Below are 12,372 nucleotides of genomic sequence, written 5' to 3'. Positions count from 1 at the left end.
AGGTAATCGTATCCGGGTCATATAAGGTGTATTTGTTTACGGTAGCAGAACGACTGACACCCGACATATCTCCTACCGTCAGACTGATAACAATAGCACTAGGCATACAATGTAATTGTCTATTCAATTCAATTCAATTCAATTTAATTCAAGATGTAAAAGGAAACCAGTGAAGCGTGATGCATACACTTATCAAATTGTGCACCGGTTTTTTTAATATTGTCATATTAATTTTATTGTAAATGTTACAGAATACCCCAAACAGCGGTACCCTATGTAAAGTATGAGGGCCCTGACTCTGATATTTCAGGTAGGTTGTCGACTTACAAAAAAAAGGGAAAATTATTTTGATTTTGCTAATTTTTCAACAACAATTCAAATCGTGATCGAATGTATGGTCAAATTAAACAAATTAACTTAACAAATCCGAATACTGTGCGTGTATATACCACTTTAATTTGAGGGAAGAAATATTAAAACTGGTTCTGCAGAAATTTAAATAAGCAATCATATTTTCCATATCTAAACTCAGGTACTGACAGATGTGGCTTAAATAATCTAAGAGGGTAATTAAGATGGTGCTGATATTGGACGGGTTATATTATTTCGTCTCAATAATCAGCAGATTAAACAGTATTGAGTATGGGACTTTCCGTAGGAATTACCAGTAGATTTTATTACCCTTAGGAATAAAAAGTGAGAATTTTCCACACAAATGAAACTTGGCATATTTTGTAGAAATAATTGTTAGATTTTCATTCAAGTAACCAGTAGATATTTGTGTATGAATAATTGTACAAATAAACATTAGAGAGATTGTTTATACAAATGTTAACAAGATGTAGTTTATAGAATGATAAAGAGTACCTTTGTGTTAAAGTGAATTTCAGTTTCAGAGTTTCCAAACATACACAATATAAGTTATTTACGAATTTATTATATTCAATGTTTCTTAGAGAATGGTGCCATATTTACGAATATGAAGTTGCTGTTTATATCCATAATTGAACATAACACAAATATGTAGTGTAAGTTCAGGGCCATTGAGAGTGATTTGCATAAGTTTATAACTTGTTTCGTAATCGATGTAAAACAAATAAAGTTTATATTAAACATACCACAGCCACACTCACGCGGCAATCGTTACATTTGATCGCTGGGTTGTTTTGCAAGTTTCGTTTCCCGGTGGTTGTAACTGATATATAAATATATATATCTTGTACGATATATTCAAGAGAAGAGTTTGCTACATCTCCGCAAACGTTCACAAAGAGATGAATATCTAGTTTCGAGGTATTCTCTTGTATTTAACGGTGTACAACTTTCAACAGTACGAGTATTGTAAAATATTTGGCAGTTGTATCCGATGTTGGTACCAAATAGCTGGAATCTGAGACATATATGTGAAAGCATATATGTCACAGCCCACAGCATCATTGTCAAACTCATATTCGCCAAGTGTTGCTTTAAAAAGAGACACTAAAAGTTTCTCGTCATTCATCTGCGACAACGTCAGATATGGCTGTACATCAAATATGCGCATAGTAATTTATTATTTTGTCCATAAACGTGTCCCTGAGAATGAATGTGGAAGTACATTCAGTGACGAATATCTAGTTTCGAGGTATTCTCTTGTATTAAACGGTGTACAACTTTTAACAGTACGAGTATTGTAAAAATATTTGGCAGTTGTATCCGATGTTGGTACCAAATAGCTGGAACCTGAGACATATATGTGAAAGTGTATGTGTAAATTGTGGGTGATAGAATGTTCTATTTATTTCCAATAGATCATATCAGGTTTTTCTTTACACCGTAAAATATACTCTGTTATCTCGCAAAGTCTACATAAAAAGGGAATTCCGGTACAAAACCACCATCCTTCATTATACGTTTACAGTACTGAATACACAAAGGGGAATTTCGTAAAAAGTCAGGATAGCAGCAACACATTTCAGTTGTCAAATTCAATATGGTCATATGTTGTACAAAATATGCATATGTATATGGATTTGGTCCATTTATATATACAGAACCAAGGACCGAACTCTGAAATAATTATTTGAGGAAGACCTACGTACTTTATGCAAAAATGTCAAAATCCAAGATGGCTGCTTAATACTGTTTTCCTGATTATCCAAAACAATAATTGTCGGAACAATAGGATAATGCGAAACTTACATACATGTACCAATACAGACTTTTATAAGGATCCTTTTATTATTACATTTTGAGACATAGCGATACCAAAGCACAATTGTCAAAATCCCAGTTGAAGGCCTGTCGACAATCATTAATTAGGACAAATGAGGACCCTACAGATGAAATTTGGGACTGTATGTATTCATTCCACCCTCCTCATACTTTCTTTACTGTTTACAATCTGTACATCATTTACACTCACCTATGCATGTATTATTTATATTAATGCTTGTCACATTACAATTACATTAATTATAGATATCCCCTAGCTAATACATACATCCACACCATAAAATAACAACTAAATATGAGGCTTAAAGTTTGTGCGTAGTAGTACATAAGAAGGAAATAACACAAATTTTGATTCAGAAAGTAAGAAAAATAGGAATAAAAGTTACTAATGTTACTGTAATTCACTTAATTTTCGTGGAGACTTAATTTCGCGTTTCCGCGTCTAAAGATTTTTTCGTCGGGTTTCAATTTTGCGGTTTACAGTATCAAAATACCATTTACTTTATGTTACTTGTAGATGAAAAAGGTTTCTTCGCGAAAAATAGCTTTCCGCCAGATACGTGAACTTAATCGCACGCGAAAATAATTTGGTTTATAGTACTATGAACATCAATTTTGTATAAGTACATCACATGACACAATCCTAGACCTTGATTGGCTATACACATGAGTATCATTTGCATTATAGTGCCCAGGGAGGCGAATACTATTGATGAGGCACGACATTTTATCACACAAAAATATACATATTGAAAAAGGGGGGCCAAATGTGCCATTGTGTTGCCGAAAACAATCGCGCCACAAAAGAACATGAAATGTCCTTCCCCACACAAGCACCATCTAAAACTCCCCATCTGAATAGAAATTCAATCCATTCTCATTTTGGAAAACAGAGAATAAAGAGAAAAAATGTTGTAAGGATAATCAACACTAACTTTAGTCAAGACATAAAATAACAACGTAAATATGAGGCTTAAAGTTTGTGCGTAGTAGTACATAAGAAGGAAATAACACAAATTTTGATTCAGAAAGTAAGAAAAATAGGAATAAAAGTTACTAATGTTACTGTAATTCACTTAATTTTCGTGGAGACTTAATTTCGCGTTTCCGCGTCTAAAGATTTTTTCGTCGGGTTTCAATTTTGCGGTTTACAGTCAAAATACCATTTACTTTATGTTACTTGTAGATGAAAAGGTTTCTTCGCGAAAAATAGCTTTCCGCCAGATACGTGAACTTAACCGCACTCGAAGATAATTTGGTTTATAGTACTATGAACATCAATTTTGTTTAAGTACATCACATGACATAATCCTGGACCTTGATTGGCTATACACATGAGTATTATATGCACTATAGTGCCCAGGGAGGTGAACACTATTGATGAGGCACGACATTGAACGCGTATCTTGTGAGATCACTATATTACATAACGTCATTATAACGTTGCGCTTCGATCGAAACGTCATGATGGCGGACAGGCTGTGCTGTACGAGGAAAGAAACAAAGGCCATAATAGATAAATAGTTTACAATCTGATAGCCAACAGACATGAGCTTTATCAGGGTTGTTTTAAAAAGATTCTCGATGTTACATGTCTATGTTTATTTTTATAAAAGGATAACGACCGTCCAGGGGACGATAAAATTGAACATTGAACAGGCGTAATAGTATCTTAATATCACACTACAGGCATCCGAGAAATCAGGTCTGATTGGAGAATGTACACATTTCTCTGGTAGGTTTATTCACATACTCATTAATGTTGTAAATGCAGCGTAACCCAATTAACATTATGTTATTAGATATAATTATATATCATATTGATTTTGAAATGATATTGTGTGTATAGATAATTAGGTACAAATGGCACACTAAGAAAGAGTTCGGTAATCATGAAATACTGCTTGTGAAGTGAAATTGACTCCAAATGCATTACGGTACTTCCATTGGCTTTTCCCTCCTGATCCTTCCTAAATGTTTATAGTGGCCTTGCTTTGGACAGTATGCTGTTTACCATCGGTCAGATGTTTTTTTTTTTTTTTTTTTTGTTAGGTGCTGACCAGAGTATGATCTACAGTGCCGTCCCTTCTCTATCCTATAACCATAATCCTATTTTATAGCCCATATAAAGTAGTAAGCAGTGATTTAATACTGATAGATTCTTTGTTATAACAATCTTTAAAAACATTATTATTTTAAAAGACAAACCCAGCGTTCTTTGAATAGAGTTTTAAAGGTATATTTAGCGTGTGTTGTAGATGAGACAAAATTTGATTTTTATTTTCAAATTGAATTTTGCATTGGTTATGTTTTTAAAATGTTATTTCTTGTGGTGATTTCACCTACAGTGTGTTTGTGACTTCTTGTATTTGGCAAGATAACATGGTATTTATATACCGGTATATTCACACATTATTGAGTTAGAAATGTGCAGTTTATCTACTGCGTATGCTGTTGGTAGTCCACAAATTACGTATTCTGTAATGATGAATATCAAGAGTACTGATAAAACATGAGAGAAGATAATAGATATCCCATATATCTCTCTCTATCAAACTTGATTTGGTTTACATCCAACATACAAACATAGATTTTTTTTTCGGATATAATCGTGAAATATGTTTAAACCCTGCATTGAAAATATTTTCAGTATACATTTGTTGAAATGAAAACACTTATTTTTTAACAAAATTTAAATACACTAAGATTGTCTTAATCTTTCAATCTAAATTCTTATAGACGTGGTCGACGCTGCTGGACGAGGGGCCGAGTCGGAAGATCTTTTGATACCTTGAACAAAAGGTCAAATCGATGAACTGCTTAAACAAATAAAAGACTCGACACTCTCTGTACCACATGATTAGCATTGTGAGATTTTCTTTAGTCTATGCATTGCATTGCAAAACACATTCAGATAATCGCATAACTGCGGTGTGTGTCACGTGTCGTAACACTCTGGTATGTGTGGAATGTATGACGGACGGGAGTCATGATTGTCACGATTTTAGAAAACCACAGGAAATCGCAAACAATATTAAGATGAAATTGGTTTCAAAGGAAGCTGAAGACTGCAAACACATATCCCGTTTGGAGTCGGATTTAAAAAACGCACACGACCTTCAAACGCAACAAGATGATGGACAGAACGACACAACGACATTAATTAATAAACAAAAAGAGGAGATCATCGCTGCAACTAACAAGATGACGGAAGATTTTTTATCCGACACCAAGGCCAAATTTCTTTGTAATCGCGTTAAGTTACAAGAAGCGGACGACGAGATCTCAACAAAACTAGAAAGAGTGAGGAAACACAGAGAGGAAATAAAACGTCTTATGGATGAAAATGATGCCATTAAGGTAGTATACCATTTTCAAAATGTTGAAGATATACAAGAATACAATACATCGTTTCCAAAACTAGACACTATAACGTTCACTCCCGGAAAGATCAGCAAGACTAAACTGAAGTTGATGTTTGGGATAACTACCGCCGAGACGGAAGAAATGGCTTCACTTCAAAGAGCCCAGGTGGTACATAGTATGGTCAACTCAACCGAATCTGATTTCGAATTTCCTCTTAACCACCCAGGGAGGGTACATGTATGTGTCTTAGAGTCGACATTCAAGTATTCTAAAGCAAATGCTATAACTGAACTATGTTCCGGCTACGGAGGGAAGGCATGGGTGAGTTGCAAAAATGCAAAGGAGCTATCACTTACTGATAAACACGGACGCGTTGAGAAAACTGTGAAGCTGAACAACGCTGTGAAATGTGCGACTGCTTTGTCTGAGACGACACTGCTGGTGTGCACCGAAAGTAGAGATATCACACAGGTTACGGTTTTAACTGGAGGGATAATGTCGATGTTCGCTAAGTCAACCATCACCGTGCTCTTCTCCTTAAAGAAGCTCTATCCTTTGTGCATATATCCCTCGCCTGACGGTGACATCTACGCGACACTAGTAGATGCAACTAGCTATGACGTCACAACAGAAAGCGAGAGAGTGTTGGTTCGATACTCTCAGCAAGGCCAGGATAAAGCACGGGCTCAGTATAACAAACATGGTGATGTCCTGTTTGTCAGACCTTTCAAAGTATTGTGTAATGCCAATGGGGACGCTATCGGTGTCCTTAACGACATGAACCAGGTTAATGGTCATCTGGTTCTTCTGAATGCAGACCTTACGTTACGACTACGCTATTTAGGTAACGGCACGGTCATACCTGGCGAGGAGAAGTTTGATACTACAGTCTACAAACCGGATACAAACTTTGCCATAAGCGACTTTACCTTCGACCCATTAGATAACATCATCATTTGTGAAGTTTACAGCAGGAGTGTCAAGTTGCTGTCCAAGGATTGTGTACCCATGGTCACCATTCTGCCGGAACAGGAGCATTCGCCGACGTCCATCATGTTGACCGCTAATGAAATGTGGCTTGGTTTTTATGACGGGACTGTCAATGTGTACAAGGTATGCGTTATGTATCTGTCCTAAATAAGTGTGTAAGGGTAAAATATTATGTAAAGACATCAGGTGAAGATTAATAGAATCTTTAACCCTCTTTGGGGAGAGACAGGAAAATCTGAACCCAAGGGGTAAGATTCTTGAGTTGTCAAACACGTGGCTTTGCCGAGTAAGCTTAAGAATCTTACCCAGAGGGTTAAGATCTCCTGTCTCACCCCAAAGAGGGTGAATGATTCTTTTTCTCTAACCCCGTGCACCACTTTGTGTCTGTAATAAACGTATCACTTATGCAAGCGAGGATGACGTGACCTCAAAGAGTCGCCGTCTTAGGCGTCTTTGCGACAGCATTTCATTGTTGTCGTGACGTTATTATACTATTACCGCGACGTCATGATACTGTTGTCGTGACGTCATACTATTGTTGAGCACGTGCGAAGATCTCGTGTAGCTTGTCTTAACCCTAGGGTGAGACAGAAAAATCCCTCACCGGTAAAACTGTGGATATCTCTGTCTGGGCTAAGAGAACATGCAGTCTATGTTTGAGAAGCAGGAGACTAGATGAACCAACGCATAGGTATTTCATTTCATTTCAGAATGCTTTATTGTCTGATGTTAAAGACAATCAGAATTGGGCAACAGGCAAAATGCCTTTAAACGCCCTCTCCAAATGTGTATAGGTATTTGAGCAATTTAGAATTCATCTTTCAAATTTTTCACTAGGAAAAGTCATAACATTAAATGCACACTTTTGTAACATGCATAAAAGCTACTTTTTTGTAACGAAAATTGTTATGAAAGACAAGTTCTGCATTGAGTTTTTAACTGTGAATCAATGATGAGACAAAGAAAATAAGAGGAGCCATTGGGTCAATTATATCACTAGAAGCTAATTTTTTGGCTAAAGATTATATTCTGGGGATTTGGTTGTTTCTAATAGATTTATTAGTTAATAGTTGTACACAACTACTGTTAAACGCAATTTTTTTAGCATAAAGAACACTCTGTGCTGAATGATAGCGTTTCTGTTTTTAATTCTAAGTATCTTTTTACAAATGGCAAATAATTAAATTGTGCTACTTAAACATATAATGTAAAGTCGACATTGATAGAAAATTCAGAAGTGATCCAGTAATGCAAGGCTTCATGAAAACCGTCTTTGTTAGAATCAATCTTTGAATCGTATAATTTATTTATTTTTTCTAAAAAAGAGTTTATTAATAGATACATAAGACAAATAAGTGGGAGATAATCTGTTATTAGAATTCTGATAAAAAAGTCCTATCGGTAACTCAGGGTCAGAGGACCAACGACTGAAGTTATTTGTCATAAATATATTTTTTTAATCAATCGTTTTTAGGTCACCTGAGACGAAGTCTCAAGTGACCTTTTCTAATCGTCTTTTGTCCGTCGTCGTCCGTCGTGCGTCGTCCGTCGCATGGCGATAAACAATTTCCTTTTTCGACTTCTTCGCCAAAACTCCTGAATCAAATTTGTTGAAATTTTGCAGAAACCTTCCATAGCCGAAAGTCAATCAAAATTGTGAATTATATGGTCCCAGCATCCCAGGGGTCTGAGGGGTGGGCTAAAAGGGGTCAAATAGATTGAAAGGTCTTGAGGTCCTTTACAAATAATGTGAATTATATGACCCTGGGGTCTCATGTCCCCCCCCCCCCCCCCCTGGGGAGGGGGTCAAGTTTAATATAGTTTATATAGGGAAAACACATTTTTGAGCATTATTTGGTCATTTGTAATAGGAAATAAGTCAAATGTTGTCAGAATTATCAGTATGAGATGGCCATTGAATCCTATTCACAATTTTTCCACGACTGACCCGCAGGAGCCTGAGGGGTGGACCCAAAAAGGGGTCAAATAGCCTGAAACTTCAGAAATCTTCTGAATTTCCAGAAATGGCTGAATCAAATATTCTTCATAGATTGAAAGGTCTTGAGATCCTTTACAAAAATTGCGAATTATATGACCCTGGGGTCTCGTGTTTCCGACTTGGGAGGGAGTCAAGTTTACTATAGTTTATTTAGGAAAAACACATTTATGAACGTTGGCAGGGCCAAAAGGGGTCAAGTAGGCTAAAACTTCAAAAATCTTTTTTCTGAATTCACAGATTTTATGGAACCAGATACTCTTCATAGATTGGAAGGTTTTAAGGCTCTGTACAAAAATTATGAATTTCATGGCCCTAGGATCTCAGATTTTCCCCTAGGGAGGGGGTCAAATTTACTAACAAATTTAGGAAAATAAAATTATGAGCCTTATTTGCTTTGTTTTCAAACTTGGTTAGAATTGTTAACCTGAGAAAGTGTTTTAACATCAAATCCAGGGGCCAGAGGGGCGGGGCCAAAAGGGGTCAAATTGGCAAACTTTTCAAAAATCTTTTGAATTCACAGGTGACCGTCAAGGCCTCTTGGGCCTCTTGTTTTTTTTCTTAATAAAAGTTTAGATCATGAGTTTCTCATATTTTCAAAATTTTAAAAAGGATATCATATCTTAATCTTGTCGTCGATTTTGTCTTTACATTAGCCTCAACTTCCAGCCAAAGAAAACAGCAAAAAGCACTCTTTGTGTAGATGATAATAAAGATTATATAGCATATACAAACAAATTCTAAAAACAAATGTACTTACACAGAAACTGTTCAAGAAAGCATATATTCATTTTAATTAGCTAGATCACGAAGGCTATGTTTGTGTTTTTCAGTACAAGTGACCAACCGCTGAAGGAGGAATTTTGCTGGAGACTGTTCATTCATGTTGAGGAACAAATAGGGATTACATATTGGTGATTGAACAATGACAAAAGATTGCTTATGTATTGGGTTTACTACTAGCTATGGGCCAACCCAAGGCTTTTGATAGAGATTGGCATCAGGGTCTAATCGAGAAGCTAAAATCATATGGTATTGTAGGAAATTTTCATAAATGGATAATGAATTATCTTAAGGACCGTTAACAGAATTTTTTTATTGGAGAATCGTTTTCTAATAGTCAAATTTTGAAAGCTGGAGTACCACAAGGCTCAGTCTTAGGGCCACTTCTTTTTTTGAATTACATAAACGATATTTCTGAAAATTTGAGAAGTATAGCCAGACTTTTTGCTGATGACACATCTTTGATTTATGGTTCCAATTCATGCAATGAGATTGAACATGTACTGAATCATGACCTTCAACTTATAAATGAATGGTCAAAGAAATGGTTGGTCACATTAAATTCAAACAAAACTGATGTTCTGTTTATTTCAAATATTTTAAAAAATAACGATGTTGAGTTATTATTTGATAACAGTGTTCTAACTTTTTCTGATAATTATAGACATTTAGGGGTAACTTTAAGCGCCAATGATAAATGGGGTGATCATGTTGAAAATATTTGTAACAGTGCGTCTAAAAGAATAAATGCTTTAAGACAATTAAAATTCCTATTGAATAGGAAAACCCTAAGTAAAATTTATACCAGTTTCATTTTACCTGTGTTTGAGTATGCATGTGAACTATGGAGTGGCTTATCTAATACTCATATTGACATGTTAGAAAAACTTCAACTGGAATCCGCAAGGGTGGTTACTGGGTTGCCGGTATATGCCAGTAAACAATCGTTGTATTTTGAAACCGGGTGGGATACGTTAAATGTCAGAAGAGAACGAAGAAATCCTACTTTATTTTATAAAATGCATAATAAAATGACGCTACCAAGCTTAGTAGGTGATAGACACTCATACCCTCTAAGAAACAATAATTACTATACAGTGCACAATTATAGTCTAGGTAGGACTAAGTCCTCGTTTATACCGGCAACCACAGTAAATTGGAACAATCTTTCTGAACCAATCAGGCAACAAACTACAGTTAGCAAATTTAAAGCTGCTATCACTCCTGAACGCCATAAGCCGCCATGTGTTTTTTTTAACTACGGACCACGTCATCTGAATATTCTACTAACTAAACTTAGGCACAATTCTAGCCATTTTAATTGTGATTTGTATCGTGTTAATCTTGTTGATTCTCCTTCTTGTGCCTGTGGCTACCACAGTGAAAACGCTTATCAATTATTCTTTCCAATGTCCGCTATATATAAATATAAGACATGAAATGTTAACCAAGTTGATACCATATAACCCTTTATCCCTAAATCTAATTTTGTCTGGAAATGCTGGTTTGCCAATTATTGCAAATGAACATATTTTTGAAATTGTTCAGACATTTATCCGTGCCAGTGACCGTTTCTAAATTCACTTCTGCGTGAACAGGTTAACTGAACCTCGTCGAAATATCTCCCTTATCTTTATCTTTTGTTATGTATTTCCTGATATTTTAGTTTTTAAAAGAATTTTAGTTAAATTGAGTGTGGCACACATGGAATGACTAGAGGACTGGATGATCTACGGAATGTGTTTTATGGACAATTGATCTGACGATGGAAAATGACTGTGTAGTTAGTACGTGCCATGCAATAGCTACAGTGGTTATATAATCAGTGTGTACTGTAACTTTATACTTCTACAAATTAGTTTGGTTATGTCTTAATCTTTTCTTTCTGTTTTCATACTTCTTACTTTCGCTATCTTTTGTTTTCTACCTCTCTCTCTATATTTTTTGATTATAATATAATATTTCATGTGTATGTCGCTTTCACCAATTTTGTTATATAATAGTTGTGGAGAGGGCTTTTATAAGTTGTCATAACTTGTGCCCAATCCGTTTGTTAAAAGCAATAAAATATGTTTTTTTTAAAGAAAAAAAGGCTATGGGCGATTCCATGTCTATGAACGCATTGGTTATGATTTCGATATTAAACCTTGTTGTCTGTTTCGTTATCAAAATGCTGTAGCAGTTATATATTCAGAGGTTATACATGTATTCCTACAGGCCTCAGGATTATAAAGTCCAAAACTGTCTTAAGTTTATAGATTGATGTTACAAAAAGTTAGTCATTTCTGATTGGCTAAGTCTAAACTTCAGTCTGAGATTGTTTCATGGTCCTGGAGTCGCCGCTCTCAATAATCGTATTTCTAGTTATTTTCGCGAACCATTTTTTTGCGATTTGATCTAAAAACCAAAAAATCACATGTTAGAGATTTTTTTTATTTTCGCGATATGGATTTAAGGATAGATATCATTCAACAATTTTACTTCGCGAATTAAATGTTTGCGATCATATCAATGTCCCGAGAAATCGCGAAAATAACCGGCTATACAGCTATTTCTTAGAAAACATATAAATCGTACTTTAAATAGTTATTGACGTCGACGCTGTGGATAAAGTCGGAAGTATCGATATTGCATAATGTAAACAGCTCCACTTTTTCATCGCCGATGTCAAGGAGATATGTCGCCATATATTTATTGTACAGATCAAACTATTTTGCAATAATCTACAACATATGCTGATTTTAAAAATTCTGTCGCTTTATTTCTTCAAGTATTTTTTTTAACAATATTTTTTGTTTGCCAATGTAACCCTTCTCAGACATATATATATATATACAAACTGAAGAGCAATCATGAAATGGTGAATGTACAAGAGGAAAGTCGTTGACTTTTATTTTTTATATACAAACATGTATATACAGGGTGTCCCAAAAACATGTCCCAAGTTTGATGCTTTATAAAAAATATTTTGATAGACGGAGGAATTTGATCTATTTACCATTAGAAAAGTAGTGATCTGCTCT

The 12,372-nt window shown here is 35.3% G+C and overlaps 1 protein-coding gene across 1 annotated transcript; it reads left to right on the top strand.

Moving 5' to 3' along the window:
• Positions 1 to 5,113: 5,113 nt before the first annotated feature.
• LOC138317566 (uncharacterized) lies at positions 5,114 to 10,979 on the top strand. Its single transcript, XM_069259330.1, has 2 exons — positions 5,114 to 6,693; positions 9,400 to 10,979. The coding sequence occupies exons 1-2, from the start codon at positions 5,188 to 5,190 to the stop codon at positions 9,406 to 9,408; spliced, it is 1,515 nt and encodes a 504-aa protein (XP_069115431.1). The 5' UTR covers positions 5,114 to 5,187; the 3' UTR covers positions 9,409 to 10,979.
• Positions 10,980 to 12,372: the final 1,393 nt, after the last annotated feature.

The sequence above is a fragment of the Argopecten irradians genome, chromosome 3 (genome assembly GCF_041381155.1).
Source record: "Argopecten irradians isolate NY chromosome 3, Ai_NY, whole genome shotgun sequence".
Lineage (NCBI taxonomy): Eukaryota > Metazoa > Mollusca > Bivalvia > Pectinida > Pectinidae > Argopecten > Argopecten irradians.
This window is presented reverse-complemented; position numbering and strand designations above follow the sequence as displayed.

Coding starts and splice junctions, on each gene's coding strand:
- LOC138317566 (XM_069259330.1), top strand. CDS start 5,188: ATGACGGACGGGAGTCATGATTGTCACGATTTTAGAAAACCACAGGAA.